This window comes from Lethenteron reissneri, chromosome 26 (assembly GCF_015708825.2).
Source record: "Lethenteron reissneri isolate LAM-NWPU_2019-01 chromosome 26, ASM1570882v1, whole genome shotgun sequence".
Taxonomy (NCBI): Eukaryota; Metazoa; Chordata; class Hyperoartia; order Petromyzontiformes; family Petromyzontidae; genus Lethenteron; species Lethenteron reissneri.
The window spans coordinates 13,616,622-13,630,908 of NC_083804.1; the positions used below are offsets into that span (position 1 = coordinate 13,616,622).

The 14,287-nt window shown below is 49.6% G+C and overlaps 1 protein-coding gene across 2 annotated transcripts; it reads right to left on the reverse strand.

Moving 5' to 3' along the window:
- Nucleotides 1-5,610: 5,610 nt before the first annotated feature.
- Nucleotides 5,611-11,527, reverse strand: LOC133348068 (lipopolysaccharide-induced tumor necrosis factor-alpha factor homolog). 2 transcript variants are annotated; one of them, XM_061560911.1, is made up of 4 exons: nucleotides 11,189-11,527; nucleotides 8,936-9,140; nucleotides 6,906-7,137; nucleotides 5,611-6,200 (listed from the first exon to the last, which is right to left on the reverse strand). In XM_061560911.1, exons 2-4 carry the CDS (start codon nucleotides 9,126-9,128, stop codon nucleotides 6,095-6,097), a joined length of 531 nt encoding a protein of 176 aa, XP_061416895.1. In that variant the 5' UTR covers nucleotides 9,129-9,140; nucleotides 11,189-11,527; the 3' UTR covers nucleotides 5,611-6,094. The 2 variants fall into 2 exon arrangements, with proteins under 2 accessions (XP_061416895.1, XP_061416894.1); XM_061560910.1 differs by having other exon boundaries at nucleotides 11,180-11,523.
- Nucleotides 11,528-14,287: the final 2,760 nt, after the last annotated feature.

A 14,287-nucleotide genomic window follows, 5' to 3' on the forward strand; every position in this document is an offset into this window, starting at 1 on the left:
AAGAATGAAAATCACTGTATGTAATTACAGTGCATCATCCTTTACAATACACAGTGCTCAAACCCCTCCAATTGAAAATGTCACAAACAATTCAAAGTCAAGCTTGAAGTCTAGAACAAGTCAAGAACAAGTCTAGAACATTTCTAAAACGATCAAAAACAACCTTTGGGTCCTTTACCTGTAAGATGCAACAGCACGTGTGTCACACACAGCAATTCTTGAACCGAGTCGCCATTAACCATATGACTGGTGTACAAGTGCGGTTATTCAATAACCCTGCCATCCACCTACAGGCCCATCTCAGTCACCACATGCTGCTGTACGCACAGAACAACAGGGCTTTCCCAGAACCACAATTTACTCCCTTGCAGCACAAGGAAATAAATAAAAGAGTGGTCCATTCCTAATGTGCCACATGCACCTCCGGTCACAAGCATCCCTGGAGTCACCTGAGCGCAACGGCCCGACTTAATCCGGTCACTCTTTGGTTCTTTCGGTAAAATCACGTATAAAGATAAAATAATAAATTTAATAATAGCATACGACGTTTCGATTGCAACACAAGCAATCATCATCAGCTATAAAAGAAATAGCAACAAAAATCTAACCAGAAAACTATAGACAGACATATAAGCAGACAGATATCACAAAGATACATAGAGAGAGAACACACCGGCACACAGAGAGAGAACGTGTCTGTGACGAGGCCTTAAATAGAGAGAGGGGGTGGGGGCGGAGAGAGGGAGGGGTTAGAGAAAAAATTAGCATGTCAATGAGTAGGACGACGGTTGGCAAGGTACGCAAGCTTGAAAATTAGGAGAGCGGGAGAGAGACACACTAAATTAAATAACCTAGCAAAATATCGAAATGTAATGTAATGCAACACAGAGAGTCGGTCAACACACAATTAACGCATAGCCTGGTTGATTACGTATTTAAAAGATTGCTAAGTTAGACTTTACCGAAAGAACCAAAGAGTGGTGCCAGGATGTAGAGTGGAGTTTGTCTGGTGCCAGGATGTAGAGTGGAGTTTGTCTGGTGCCAGGATGTAGAGTGGAGTTTGTCTGGTGCCAGGATGTAGAGTGGAGTTTGTCTGGTGCCAGGATGTTGAGTGGAGCTTGTCTGGTGCCAGGATGTAGAGTGGAGTTTGTCTGGTGCCAGGATGTAGAGTGGAGTTTGTCTGGTGCCAGGATGTTGAGTGGAGTTTGTCTGGTGCCAGGATGTAGAGTGGAGTTTGTCTGGTGCCAGGATGTAGAGTGGAGTTTGTCTGGTGCCAGGATGTAGAGTGGAGTTTGTCTGGTGCCAGGATGTTGAGTGGAGCTTGTCTGGTGCCAGGATGTTGAGTGGAGCTTGTCTGGTGCCAGGATGTAGAGTGGAGTTTGTCTGGTGCCAGGATGTTGAGTGGAGTTTGTCTGGTGCCACGATGTAGAGTGGAGTTTGTCTGGTGCCAGGATGTAGAGTGGAGTTTGTTTGGAGCCAGGATGTAGAGTGGAGTTTGTCTGGTGCCACGATGTAGAGTGGAGTTTGTCTGGTGCCAGGATGTAGAGTGGAGTTATCTGGTGCCAGGATGTAGAGTGGAGTTTGTCTAAGGAAAGCTCTCTTGGGTGTTGACCAATCAACTTCAAGGACAGTGCATATCATTATCATCATCAGAATTGTTTCTTTTTGCTTGCATTTTGACTACTTGTGTTGTGGTTATTGAAAACATGATGCCTTGTATAAAGGTGTCAGTTTTGTACCAGTTTAAAGGGTAAAACCCTACTACTACTGTGTAGTAGTATTTAGTGACTGTAGTAACTACTGACCACAGTAGTATTTACTGGGCCTACAGTAGTATCTACCGACTATATAGTAGTAACGACTAACTGTATAGTATCTGCTGACTCTATAGTAGTATCCACTGACTATAGTAGTAACTACTAACTCTATAGCAGTATCTACTCATTCTATAATAGTATCTACTGACTCTAGTAGCTACTCACCGTGGTAGTATGTACTGACTGTATAGTAGTATATACTGACTAGCAGTATTGACTGATTGTAGTGGTATATTTTGACTGTTTTAGTATTTACTAACTCTACATAGCAGTGTAATACGAGCAAGGACAGGGTGGGCGCTGCCTCCGCACCACTCACACGGGCCGGTGTATTAGGGAGGCGGAGCCTGGTCGTCGGGGTGAGTGGGGGCAGAGACAGGGGCAGGAGGAGGAGGTGGAGTTGGGTCACGTGAGAGGGGGGGATATAAGAGAGAGACGGAGGAGGAGCTGGGGGAGAAGAGAGGGAACCACAGAGGGGAGCCACGCTGGTGGGAACAGGAGAAGTGGCGCCATTGCCACGTGGTCGGGGCCGAGGGGCCCTGGAGTCTAGCGTGCGCGGACACGGAGCGTGCGAGGGGCACGGAAGAGAGAAGAGGGTCGGAGCGGGTATGGGGGACCCGAGGACGGTGTGGCCAGAGCAGGGTGAGGAGAGAGCACAAGGAGGGGCCGGAGGTGACGGCGCGGCGAGGGCCACACGGAGCGTGCGCGGGGCGCGGACTAAAGTTAGCTTAATAGCAGGCACTCACCGTCACCGTTGGTCTCCCAGCCGATGGCGTAAATCGTCCCGGAGTGCGCACCAAATCTGGTCGGTTCTCGAAAGGTTCTCGAAAGGCCAAATCAGCGTTGAGCACAGCTGCGAGGCTATAGGCGACCCACCGTTCAACGACGTGGCAAGGGGCAGTGCTGAACAAGCATGCGTTTGAAAAAGAAACGGTCTCACCCTTTCTGGCAGTAGAACAGGAGGTGTGTCTTTAAATGTTCAAACACCATTTTTTTACCTACGTGACTTTACCGAAAAAACCTAAGAATATGAATCCTTGCAGTCACGAAAGCTTCAAATCTAGAACCAAACAGAAGCATTTCTTTGCAATGAATCGAGTTACCGCATTCAGCACACGTTTGTTTGTACGTGTGGTTAATGCGGAAACTGGATTCTTGCAACAACTAAATTTTTTTCTATTTGGCGGTCGAACATCTTAACGCAATTCTTGCTGTTTGATTGACAGGAAGGGTGGAACCTGTTCTTATTTTTGACGACGTCCGTTTGTTGCATCACACGTCCCACGTGGTCGCTCGTTCATTGTGCCTTCTTGCCGCGTGAACAACCTCCCCCGCCGCACGTAAACACTCGCCTTCACATTAACAACCTGCAGCTTCCGCCCCCCTCTTAAAGCAACCCGCGTCTCTTACTCACCTAGCCCATCACCCTGATGCCCCTCCCCCTACCACCCGTCGCCAGCTACAAGCTACAAGCAGGACGATCCCCACCCATGTTGCTTCCCCTATCACTACCCCCATCACTACCCCCCTACCTCAAACACAACCCCTATCACTACCCCAACCACTACCACTACCCCAACCACTACCCCTACCCCAAACACAACCCCTATAACTACCCCAACCACTACCCCTATCACTACCCCTATCAGTACCCCGACCACTACCCCGACCCCAAACACAAGCCCTATCACTACCCCGACCCCTGTCACTACCCTCACCCCTATGACTACCCCAACCACTACCCCTATCACTACCCCTATCAGTACCCCAACCACTACCCCGACCCCAAACACAATCCCTATCACTACCCCGACCCCTATCACTACCCTCACCCCTATGACTACCCCAACCACTACCCCTATCACTACCCCTACCCCAACCACTACCACTGCCCCTATCACTACCCCTACCCCAAACACAACCCCTATCACTACCGCAACCACGACCCCAACCACTACCACTACCCCAACCACTATCACTACCCCAACCACTATTCCTATCACTACCCCAAACACTACCCCGACCCCAAACACAACCCCTATCACTACCCCAACCACTACCGGAGACGAGGTAGTCGCAGGAGGCACCGTCCTCCCCTTTTATTGTTGTCGAGTTCACGCCACCAACTCGGCTCCCCTCTCTCTCACGACCCGTCCCAGACACAACCCGTCCCAGACACAACCCGTCCCAGACACGACCCTGTCCGCGTTGCACCGACGGCGTTGACCGGGACAGCCAACCGCTGTCCAGCCGCGTAACGATCAGGCGAAGGCGGCAGTGACGAGAGCGATCGACGATCGATGATGACAAGACGAGTCCAATCCCAGAACCGGGAGCCCGGAGCTCTTGCTCTCCGCTGCTTTTATTCCCCTCGGCACGGCTTGGCTCCTTCCTAGCCGCGCCTCCCTTCTCGAACCCTCCCCACGAGGTCTACCGTGACCCTTGCCCCAGTTCCTCCGTCCTGCCGGCACACGCACCGTGTATGTGCTCAACGGCGTGTGCGCTAAGTCGTGTCCACCTGCAGTTGACGCTGCTGTACAACAGTCGGCGCTGTGTCACTACACTTGTATGCTTACGCAAGTATGCTCCTCCCCCCCTTTCCCAACCCGCATTGACCAGCGAGGTGAAGTATGGTCAAATAACCTGACCGGCGTGGTGAAGCATGGTCAACTAACCTGACCAGCGCGGTGAAGTATAAACTCTGAATAAGCTGAAGCAGGTTATAGTTAACACAGCAAAGCAAATGAGTCTCTCACATTGTCTGCGTACTATGTTGAACTTCGTCCGCAACCGTATGTAGCCAACCGCGCTAATCGGAAGCACTTCCCCTTTCATCTCGTTAACCTTTGGGGCCGTCCATAAATGACGTCACGCGATTTTGGCCGATATTTGACCCCCCCTCCCCCCCTCGTCACACGGCGTCACAAAAAGTTATATTTCCATTTTGAAAATATGCTTCAAATCACTTTAAACTATTGTCATTGTAGTGCGTATTTAACGTGGCGCTGCACTCTGATGTTGTAGGAGAAAACATTTATTCAAAAAGAGGCGTCGAAAAGCAGAAATTTTGCATAAAATTAACTTGAAAGTATTCAACGTCTAACTAAAACTGCAGATGTTCAGAATATTATATTGAGATTATCTTATAATTATAAAATATTAAAAGTAATTATAACTATAAAAAATACTTTCAACTTTGTAGTAGAACGAATAAAAATGAAGAGTACAATTATAACAATCACATATTCATTCCACAGAATGAAAAGCCCTGGTAGAATCATTAGAATCAAAATGTTTAATAACAATCATTAAAAAAAAATCTAAATGTATGCTTCTCCATTCTCCCATGGAGAAGCAAAATGCTCCTTCATGGAATAAATAAAAGGTGACCTTAGTAAATTAAAATAATCAAATAGTTAATAATGAAAATGTATCAAAATTTGTGTTATTATAACAATTACATTGTTTATATTTATTTAAAGTTGCGCATTTTGATGTGACGTTACATTTCTCAAACCCCCTCGTCACACATCGTCACAAATGTCTGATCCCCCCCCCCCCACCCTAGGTGTGTGACGTCATGTATGGACGGCCCCTTACTATATTACATCTGTTGTCTAAAACGTATATATCTTGGCTAGATCTCACAAGGATTTCACGTATTGCCTCGATAAGGGGGATAACATCAAACATATTGTGGCTTTTAGAGCCCCCAAATGCGACGAAATCCGCCACTGGCTGCGTGGCTACAACCCGACCGATTGGAGTAAAAGATCAACCATCACTTCACACGTGGGAGCACAAGGCACGTTTAATTCTGTCCGTGTGTCGTGATAACACGCGATCTGTGAGTGTAGTGAACACGATCTAATCCAGTGGTTCTTAAGCTGGGGTGTTGCGCACCCCCTGGGGACGCCCTCTCTGGGGGTGCGAGACATGGCCAGATCTTTCTTCGAAGGTAAATCATCAAAAACACGAATTAAGTACGGGGCGGTTCTTCTTGGTTCTTTCGGTAAAGTCACGTAGAAGGGAAATAAGAAAATAAGAATAAGAAAACATGATTTTAAAAAATTACTTGTATTATTTTATTATTTCCCTTCTACGTGACTTCACCGAAAGAACCAAGAAGATGAATCCCTTCAGTCACGAAAGATTTAAATTGAAATTTTACGGGGCGGTTGTGGGGTGGGTGGGGGGCGGTAGAGAAGGCTCTCCTTGCTCCCCACAACACTCGGCCGACTTGAATCCGTGGGCTCGCGTGAAGGCGGCCGCCGCGATCACATAGGCGAGTGGGTGTAGAGGTGCTTCTTGCATTTGGGACACTTGTGGTGAACATCTTGGAAGGAGGGGATGCACAGCGGGATCCAGCAAAAAAGCCACGGCCTGGCGAGATGCGGCGTGGGGAGAGGGCAGAGCATCAGAATTCGAATTTTGATTTTTACTGCATGAATCCGACGAGCAATAAAGATATTTTTCACACGTGTCCAGTCGGGGGCACGGGGTCAGCACGCTAACTGCTAACTGCTCAACCACCGCTCCGGCAACAATTGCCACTAAGTGGCGGTGAAGTCGCCACGGCGTTCATGCCAGGCTCGGTGCACTTTAAGGCCACATGTGAAGTGTCGAAAGCTCTTTCTGCTGGGAGCCAGTCACGGGACAGACCCAGCAGGTGCCATGGGTTGACTGCTGTGCCAGACTAGGTGCAGGAGGAGATCACGGGACAGACCCAGGTGCCATGGGTTGACTGCTGTGCCAGGCTAGGTGCAGGCGGAGGTCACGGGACAGACCCAGGTGCCATGGGTTGACTGCTGTGCCAGGTTTTGTGCAGGAGGAGGTCACGGGTCAGACCCGGGTGCCATGGGTTGACTGCTGTGCCAGGTTTGGTGCAGTAGGAGGTCACGGATCAGACCCAGGTGCCATGGGTTAACTGCTGTGCCAGGTTAGGTGCAGGAGGAGGTCACGGGACAGACCCAGGTGCCATGGGTTGACTGCTGTGCCAGGTTTTTTGCAGGAGGAGGTCACGGATCAGACCCAGGTGCCATGGGTTGATTGACTGAGATGAGACACACAGACACAACGCAGACTCACAGAATAAAAAACCAGCCGGTCAGAAAAATGATGCCCACGGCGGACCAGGCGTAGGAACCGGCGCGCCTCTTCGTCTTGGTGGTCACCTCGTCGTGACAGTACGGACAGGTGATGCGCACGGGGTCTGGCGAGCGAAGCGGCTGCTGCTGCTGCTGCACCATCACGGGCACTTGCGTGAACGCCTGCGGCTGGGTCACGAACGTCTGCATCGGGTACGTCATCGTCGTCGGCGCTGCACCACGACAGGGAACGGGCAGCACCGGTGCACGTGTCACTCGCTAACGGCGTAGTAGCAAGGGCGGGCCCGGGGGCCTGGGGCGGGGGAGGGAGCAGGGGTGGGTGGCGTTGCCCGAACGTGCAGCTCAGTGGCGTAGTGAGGACATCATCATCAGCCAAGTGGCGTAGTGACGACATTATCATCAGCCAAGTGGCGTGGTGACGACATCATCATCAGCTAAGTGGCGTAGTGACGACATTATCATCAGCCAAGTGGCGTGGTGACGACATCATCATCAGCTCAGTGGCGTAGTGACGACAACATCATCAGCTCAGTGGCGTGGTGACGACATAATCATCAGCTCAGTGGCGTAGTGACGACATTATCATCAGCTCAGTGGCGTAGTGACGACATTATCATCAGCCAAGTGGCGTGGTGACGACATTATCATCAGCCAAGTGGCGTGGTGACGACATTATCATCAGCCAAGTGGCGTGGTGACGACATTATCATCGCACGCTCGCACCTAGGCTATTGCACATCGCGGCTTCTCTCTGCCCACGTCACCTCGTTACGCTCACGGTCTCAAACTTCTAACGCTGTATGGGGGGCGCTCCGTCTTCGCAAAGTGCGGCTACCACAGCAATAGCAGTACCCGATTTGCAATATTAGGCTGCCGCTCCAGTTAAAATATGACGTCACAAAGCTCTGCCCCCCACCCCCAAGATAAAACATGCTTCAAATCGCTTTAAACTATTGTCATTGTAGTGTGTATTTAATGTGGCGCTGCACTCTGATGTTGTAGGAGAAAACATTTACTAAAAAGTCGATTTAATTAAGTAGAACGTGTTGCCTATATTCATTTAAAGTTGCGCATTTTGATGAAACGTCACATTTCTCACCCCCCCCCCCTCCTTTTTGTCACACATCGTCACAAATGTCTGACACCCCCCCCCCCCAGGTGCGTGACGTCATTTATGGACGGCCCCTTAGAGCTTGAATGAGTGGTAACCATTCATGGCTTACCAGGAGTTTGCGCGCCACGGTGACGAGGCGTTACCTACCTCGCCCGGTATGCAGGAGGGCATGCGTTCGATCCCGACGCCTGTGTAGTTTGAGTTTGCGTGTTCTCCCCATGGCCGCGTGGATTTGTATCCGGGTCCTCTGGTTTTTACCTCCACATTAAGAATCAACGCGCGTTTCGAGTATTTGGCTGCTAGGAATTTCCCCCGTAATAAGCCACTTCCTTGAGCTATAATTTTTGCTAGCCAGGCCGCTTCTGAAAAATATCTATGTAGCTGAGTGAGCCTTACCTGGTAAAATAAAATAAAAAATAGTTTACATCTTGACTTAGAGCTTTCGTGACTGCAGGAATTCATATTCTTTGGGTCTTTCGGTAAAGCCACGTAGATAGAAAATAAAATATCACGTTTCGATCGCAACACAAGCAATCGTCATCAGGTGAAACAAATATAGCGGAAGAGCTGTTGAGGCAGGAAAAAAATTGGAAAAACTAAAATATTCTGCCTCAGCAGCTCTCCCCCTATATTTTTCACCCGATGACGATTGCTTGTGTTGCGATCGAAAAGTCGTAATATTTTTATTTTTCTATCTACGTGGCTTTACCGAAAGACCCAAATAATATTTAAAAAAATAGTTTAGCTTCATAAGTTTGTTAAAATAACAAAAAATGTGTTTCCTTTATAGTTTTGTAGGCGTGGTTCTGTGAGATGGGCATTGCATGGTGCCACCACCCTCTCCGCATGGCCCGGGTGGGATTTCTCCAGGACCTCTGCAGCTCGCAACGACTCACCACCACCACCACCCCATCCTGCTGGAGGTGGTGGTGCCGCAGCGCCCGGCGGGTGCGCCATGGCTGGGTTGGGCCCTCCCCACGCGTGGCCCGGGTACGAGGGTGGCTGCTCCATGTGATGCACGTGCGTTGGGTAGGGGGCGCTGGAATTGGAGGGGTCTCCGTGGTTGGGCTGTGGGTTTGGTGACGCCATCGCTGTCTCTGACTGCACGCACCACGAGGGGGTGAGGGGGGGGAAGGTTAGGCTTCACGGTGATGAGATGTTATCTCCCCTCGCCTGGTATGCAGGAGGTCGTGGATTCGGTCGGTCCCGACCCTGACACCTGCTGTATATTTGGAGTTTGCGTGCCTCTCTCTTTCTGCCCCGTGATGGCGTGGATTTTTGTCCGGGTCCGACAATTTTACCTCCCCCCCCACATTCATAAACACGCGTTTTTTAAATTTAATTTCTGCTGTAAATGTCCACGTTAAAAGCCACTTCGTTGACCTATTTGTGGCCGGGTCGCTTCTGATAAAAAGAGCTAATAACTGGGTGGGTCTTGACTTAAAGCTTTCGTGACTGCAGGGATTCATATTCGTTGGGTCTTTTGGTAAAGTCACGTAGATAGGTTCAAAGAAAATAACAAAATAAGGAAAGAAACTAGGACGTTTCGATCGTAACTCAAGCGGTCGTCATGATGAACCTATCTACGTGACTTTACCGAAAGAGCCAAAGAATATGGGTGTGTCTTAATTGGTTATAATTTAAAAAATAGTTTGGAAACGGCAGCGATCCAAAAACGACTGCTGATCGACTTTAACCGTGGTCGTTCTACCCGGTTAGCCGTCGTTTTAACTGCCGAGAGATCGAATTAAACTAGTTGAAGGGCGACCTATGAATTACAAATCCCGGTGAGCCGACTCTTACACCATTACGCCACTCGTGCATGTTCTACCCGTGGTCGCATGCGGACGCCCACGAGGTTCTCTCGATGAGCTCATTCATTGCAACGGGAGCACGTAGACTTTATAAGAAACAAGGTCAGACAAAACTCACTCGAGTGGGAAACTGAGCTCTGTCCGTGACACCTGCTACATCGTGCAGTGCCTTTTTGTTGCTGTTGTATAGGTGAGTACAGACCAGGTTTAAACCCGACCACGTTGAATGCGGCACCTGCAAACTGTCGCACAGAAGACGGCGACGTGGTCGGACGAACGTTTAACTTCTTTCGCACCGTACGTAGTACAGCCGTGCGAATTGGATGTGCGCGGGGAGAAGTACACACAAACTAAACGTAAAAATGGCAAGTTCTAAAAAGTGAGTTTTCCATTTAAAAAAAGCCGTTCCTCTCTCCATCGTCTCTCGTAATGAGCGTGCCCACCGTGACGTGTGCCATCGTCGCCGGCGCCTGTGAAAAGGCTCCGTGGTCTTCACGGTCGAGTTTTACGCTTTCCTCCCCCTCCTCCCTCCTCCTCGGCGGGGCGGAGAGACTGGAATCGACAGGGCCCCTTCGACTGAAGCGCCCAAGTTTAACGAGGCTTTTCGTCGACGAATCGGCGATAAAAATGTCCACGCCTGGTGCTTAGCCCACGAAAATTCACGCCCTCATGACCGTAATCCCGCAAGATGTATGGTGCCACGGGCAACATATCACCATCATCGCCGCCCATGATATATTCAACTGCGATGCCACAATCCATGAGGCTCCAGCACACGAGCTGATTCGCAGCACTCCATCTGCACGGTGGATGGACGTCCTCTCGGGCATGTATTCTCTACTTTGGCTGTCGCCAATGTCGTTATAGACTCCACCTCCTAGCGACCATTACTTTCTGTTAACGTGTCTGTCCTGAGCACCTCCGTGCTCTTGTTCAACTGTTGTTCCATCATCTTCGTCAATGTCCACGTTTCTGGTCCGTATGTCGAAGCTAATAAAAAAAAACTACTTCGTTCGGCACATTAATAGTTTTTTACTAATTATAGTTTTTTTTTCAGGAGCGCTCCCGACTCCGATCTGCTCTCGTCCGCCTTGTTTATTCATCATAACACACACGTATTCGAACATCCGTGTAAATGATGATTCGATGAACAAAAAAAACAGTGACCGTAACGTTCCATCAACTGCTGAAGATGCGGTGGAGATCAAATTCCGTCGACGAGTTTCCCGCAGTAGCGCGCGGCCAAAGCTCAAGGGAAGAGATGCTAAAACGCTCAGGACAAACCCGGGGGCGAAGGAGCACAAACGTGGACGCGCGGTGGCCTACCTTGCTCACCGAGGTGCTGACGGACGTTTATGGGATGGGATGGATCACCAAAGAGGCCGGACCGCAACGCAAATTCCCCAGGACGCGGGTCGGGCGAGTGTTTGACGCGAGTTCACCTCTCTCCGCTTTGAGACGGCGCGTGGTAGTTGTGTTTTTTTTTATTTAGTCCACGGCGCGATTTACGTTGAATTTCTTTGGCGCCGTACGTAGTCCGACCGTGCCAATGGGATCGCGAGCACCGGGCAACGGCGGTGTACGGCGTCGTCTGGTTGCTATATACGACTGGGAAAGACCCTCCCTAAGGTGCGCTGTGTAAATTTGCTCATGGGTCTCTCACGCACAACACATTGAAGAGCTTTTCGGGCCCTGTTCGTTGGAGGGCAGGATACGGCCGCTTTGGTAAATATAGGCACGTCACTCAAACGTGACTACACAGGCGGTTGATTTTGTTTTTGTGTTACTTGCGGGAGGTGCATGGGTATCCTAGTAGCCGCGTGCACGATAAAACAAACTCTTTATGACCCACCCCCTACTGGATATCCTGTGAAAAAGAGCTTCATAGCTCATCGGATTTCTCCAGGATAAATAAAGATTCTGATTCGAAGCTTGCGTGACTGTATGAATTACTCTTTGGCTCTTTCGGTAAAGTCACGTAGAAAATAAAATAATAATAGAATACGACGTTTGGTTTGCAACACAAGCAACCATCATCAGGTAAGAATGAATGATAAAACATAGACACAGGAACAGCATAGGCAGACACACATGCAGAGAGAGACACACACAAAGACACACCGAGCGAGACACACATCAAGACAAACAGGACTGTTTGTCTTAGTGTGAATCAAAGAGTAAAGATTTGTATTCTTTGCAATGTCCGTAAGTCACGAAATAGTGTAGGAGTCCATGGCTTGACGTATGTATGTTGAACTTCTTTCGCACCGTACACAGCCAACCATACTAATCGGAGGTGTGGGGGAAAGACGACAAATTCAACACAAAAAGCAGTTCTAAAGAAATGAGTGTTCAATCTAGGCGATTTCAAAGTGCGTAGCTCCAGGTGGCTTCCAAATATCGGAAGGAAGAGCGTTCCAGACGGCCACAAAAGCACACCTGAAAGTACGCGATGTGGTGTTCGATGGCCAACCAAAAGTCACCCCTGCCGCTGCTGCTGCGATGATGACCGCGGTGGTGGACAGGAGCGAACTGCAGGGAGTTGAAACGCGTCTGGCCCAGCAGACCCACAGACCAAATCCCTTTTTTTTTTAAACGTGTATTTCTCTCAATTCACTATCGGTTGTGCTATTCGAATCATGTCATGGGACAAAAGTGCCCACTTGGGACTGTCCCAGAGAGAACGACCCGCGGAAGCTGATTTCACAGAACTACTTCTGGGATTACTTCAAGTGACCTCATTCCCTCTATATGCGTGTTGCTGGCGTGTTTTTTTCTCTCCCTACGCCGCCCTGCTGCAGATATGGTTTAGCGCATGGCACTCAAACTTAAATAATTTTAATTCTAAAAGCTGGATTTTGTTTCTCCAAATAACGTAACAAAATAAACCAATGGACTTTATAGTAATTTATTTTGGTCGTTGGTGACCTGAGCCGAGACCATCAACTCACGACACTTGGGAAACCGGTTCAGTTAGTGCTGGCCAAGCGCTCTGACCCTTGAATCACCCGGCCCACTGCACCTGATTGTCTTTCTTTCTTTCTTTGTGGAGAGACTGAAGTTGACTGCTTTCGTTTTTGTGTTGAGCAAGCGTTGTGGTAAACGATCGCTTAGCACCGAGATGACCACAAGGACTCTATGAATCAGTTGCTGGCGGCACCAGACACAAGCAAACGAAGCACATTTTTGTCATTTAAATCGATAACGCCTTCCTTTTAGAACTGCCTTTTGTGGTTTAGTATGTTGTCCCCCCCCCCCGCCAGCACCTCCGATTAGCACGATTGGCTACGTACGGTGCGAAAGAAGTTCAAGATATGTACACATTATATTTGGGCCTCTAAAGGCTCAAGGGGGGCAGATGTCCTGGAATTAATAAACAATGACAAATAGGAATGCGAGTTCTTTTGAACTCAATTTCAGCTCTCGAAGCTTCGTCAGGGGTTAAACCTTCATTGTTGAAGGGGAAGCGCACGGGGGTCCAAAAGGGTTTGCGTGACTTCAAGCGTAGGGGCCCAAAAGGGTTTGCGCGACTTCAACCGTAGGGGCCCAAAAGGGTTTGCGCGACTTCCATCGATAGCAAGGGGACGTGAGCGAGGTCCTGATGAATGGCAAGGCGACTGTTGTCCTCGATGTGCAGGACTTCCCACAGGGTTGCAGCGGACGGGTGGAGGCGAGAGACATGTGACAGCACGGGCAGCGAGGCGACTGGGGTCGACTTGAGGGTAGGTGACAGTGTATGCAGTGGACAGGGGGCGTACAAGGATTGAGGAATGAGTGACAGCGTTGTAGGGTACTTGGGGACCGTGAAAGGGGAGGGAGCGAGGGAGGGGGATGAGCGGAGTGGCAAGGGGAGGGAAGAGGAAGAGAATGGGAAATAGAGGCGAGGATTTATCAGAGGAGGTTAACGGGGGTGAGGGGCTGCTTAATGTGCAGGGGAAGTTTATTCAAATGGAGCGGTTGCAAGAAGGGAGTGGGCCCATAAACGGGACTGGGCACAGGTAGAATTAGGGACACAGAGAGCCAGAGAGAGGATTGGGAACGAAGAGGACGAGAGGAGGAGGAGGGGGGGAGGCATGGAAGGAAATGAGAGAGGCGAGATGAGGTGGGGGGGGGGGGCGCAAGAACACACGAAGAGATTTTAAAGACTATAGTTAGGGCATTTTAAAATGCAGCGGTCGTGGAGTAAACGGGAAGCCGGTTCAGTTGGAGGGGGGACGAAGTGTGAGACTTAAAGGGGAGATTGAAAAAGAAATCGGCGCAGATGCACGCAGGGTACAAGAAGAGACGTTGCCTCCCTTTCACAGACTCCCCACAACGCAGCCACGCGTGTCCCACAGTTCACGTGCGATTCTAGATCGTCCGGACAAACAAACGCCACTGTCGGAAAGAGAAAAAACTAAACTTTATTACGTGTTTTTCATATGTTGTGAAACA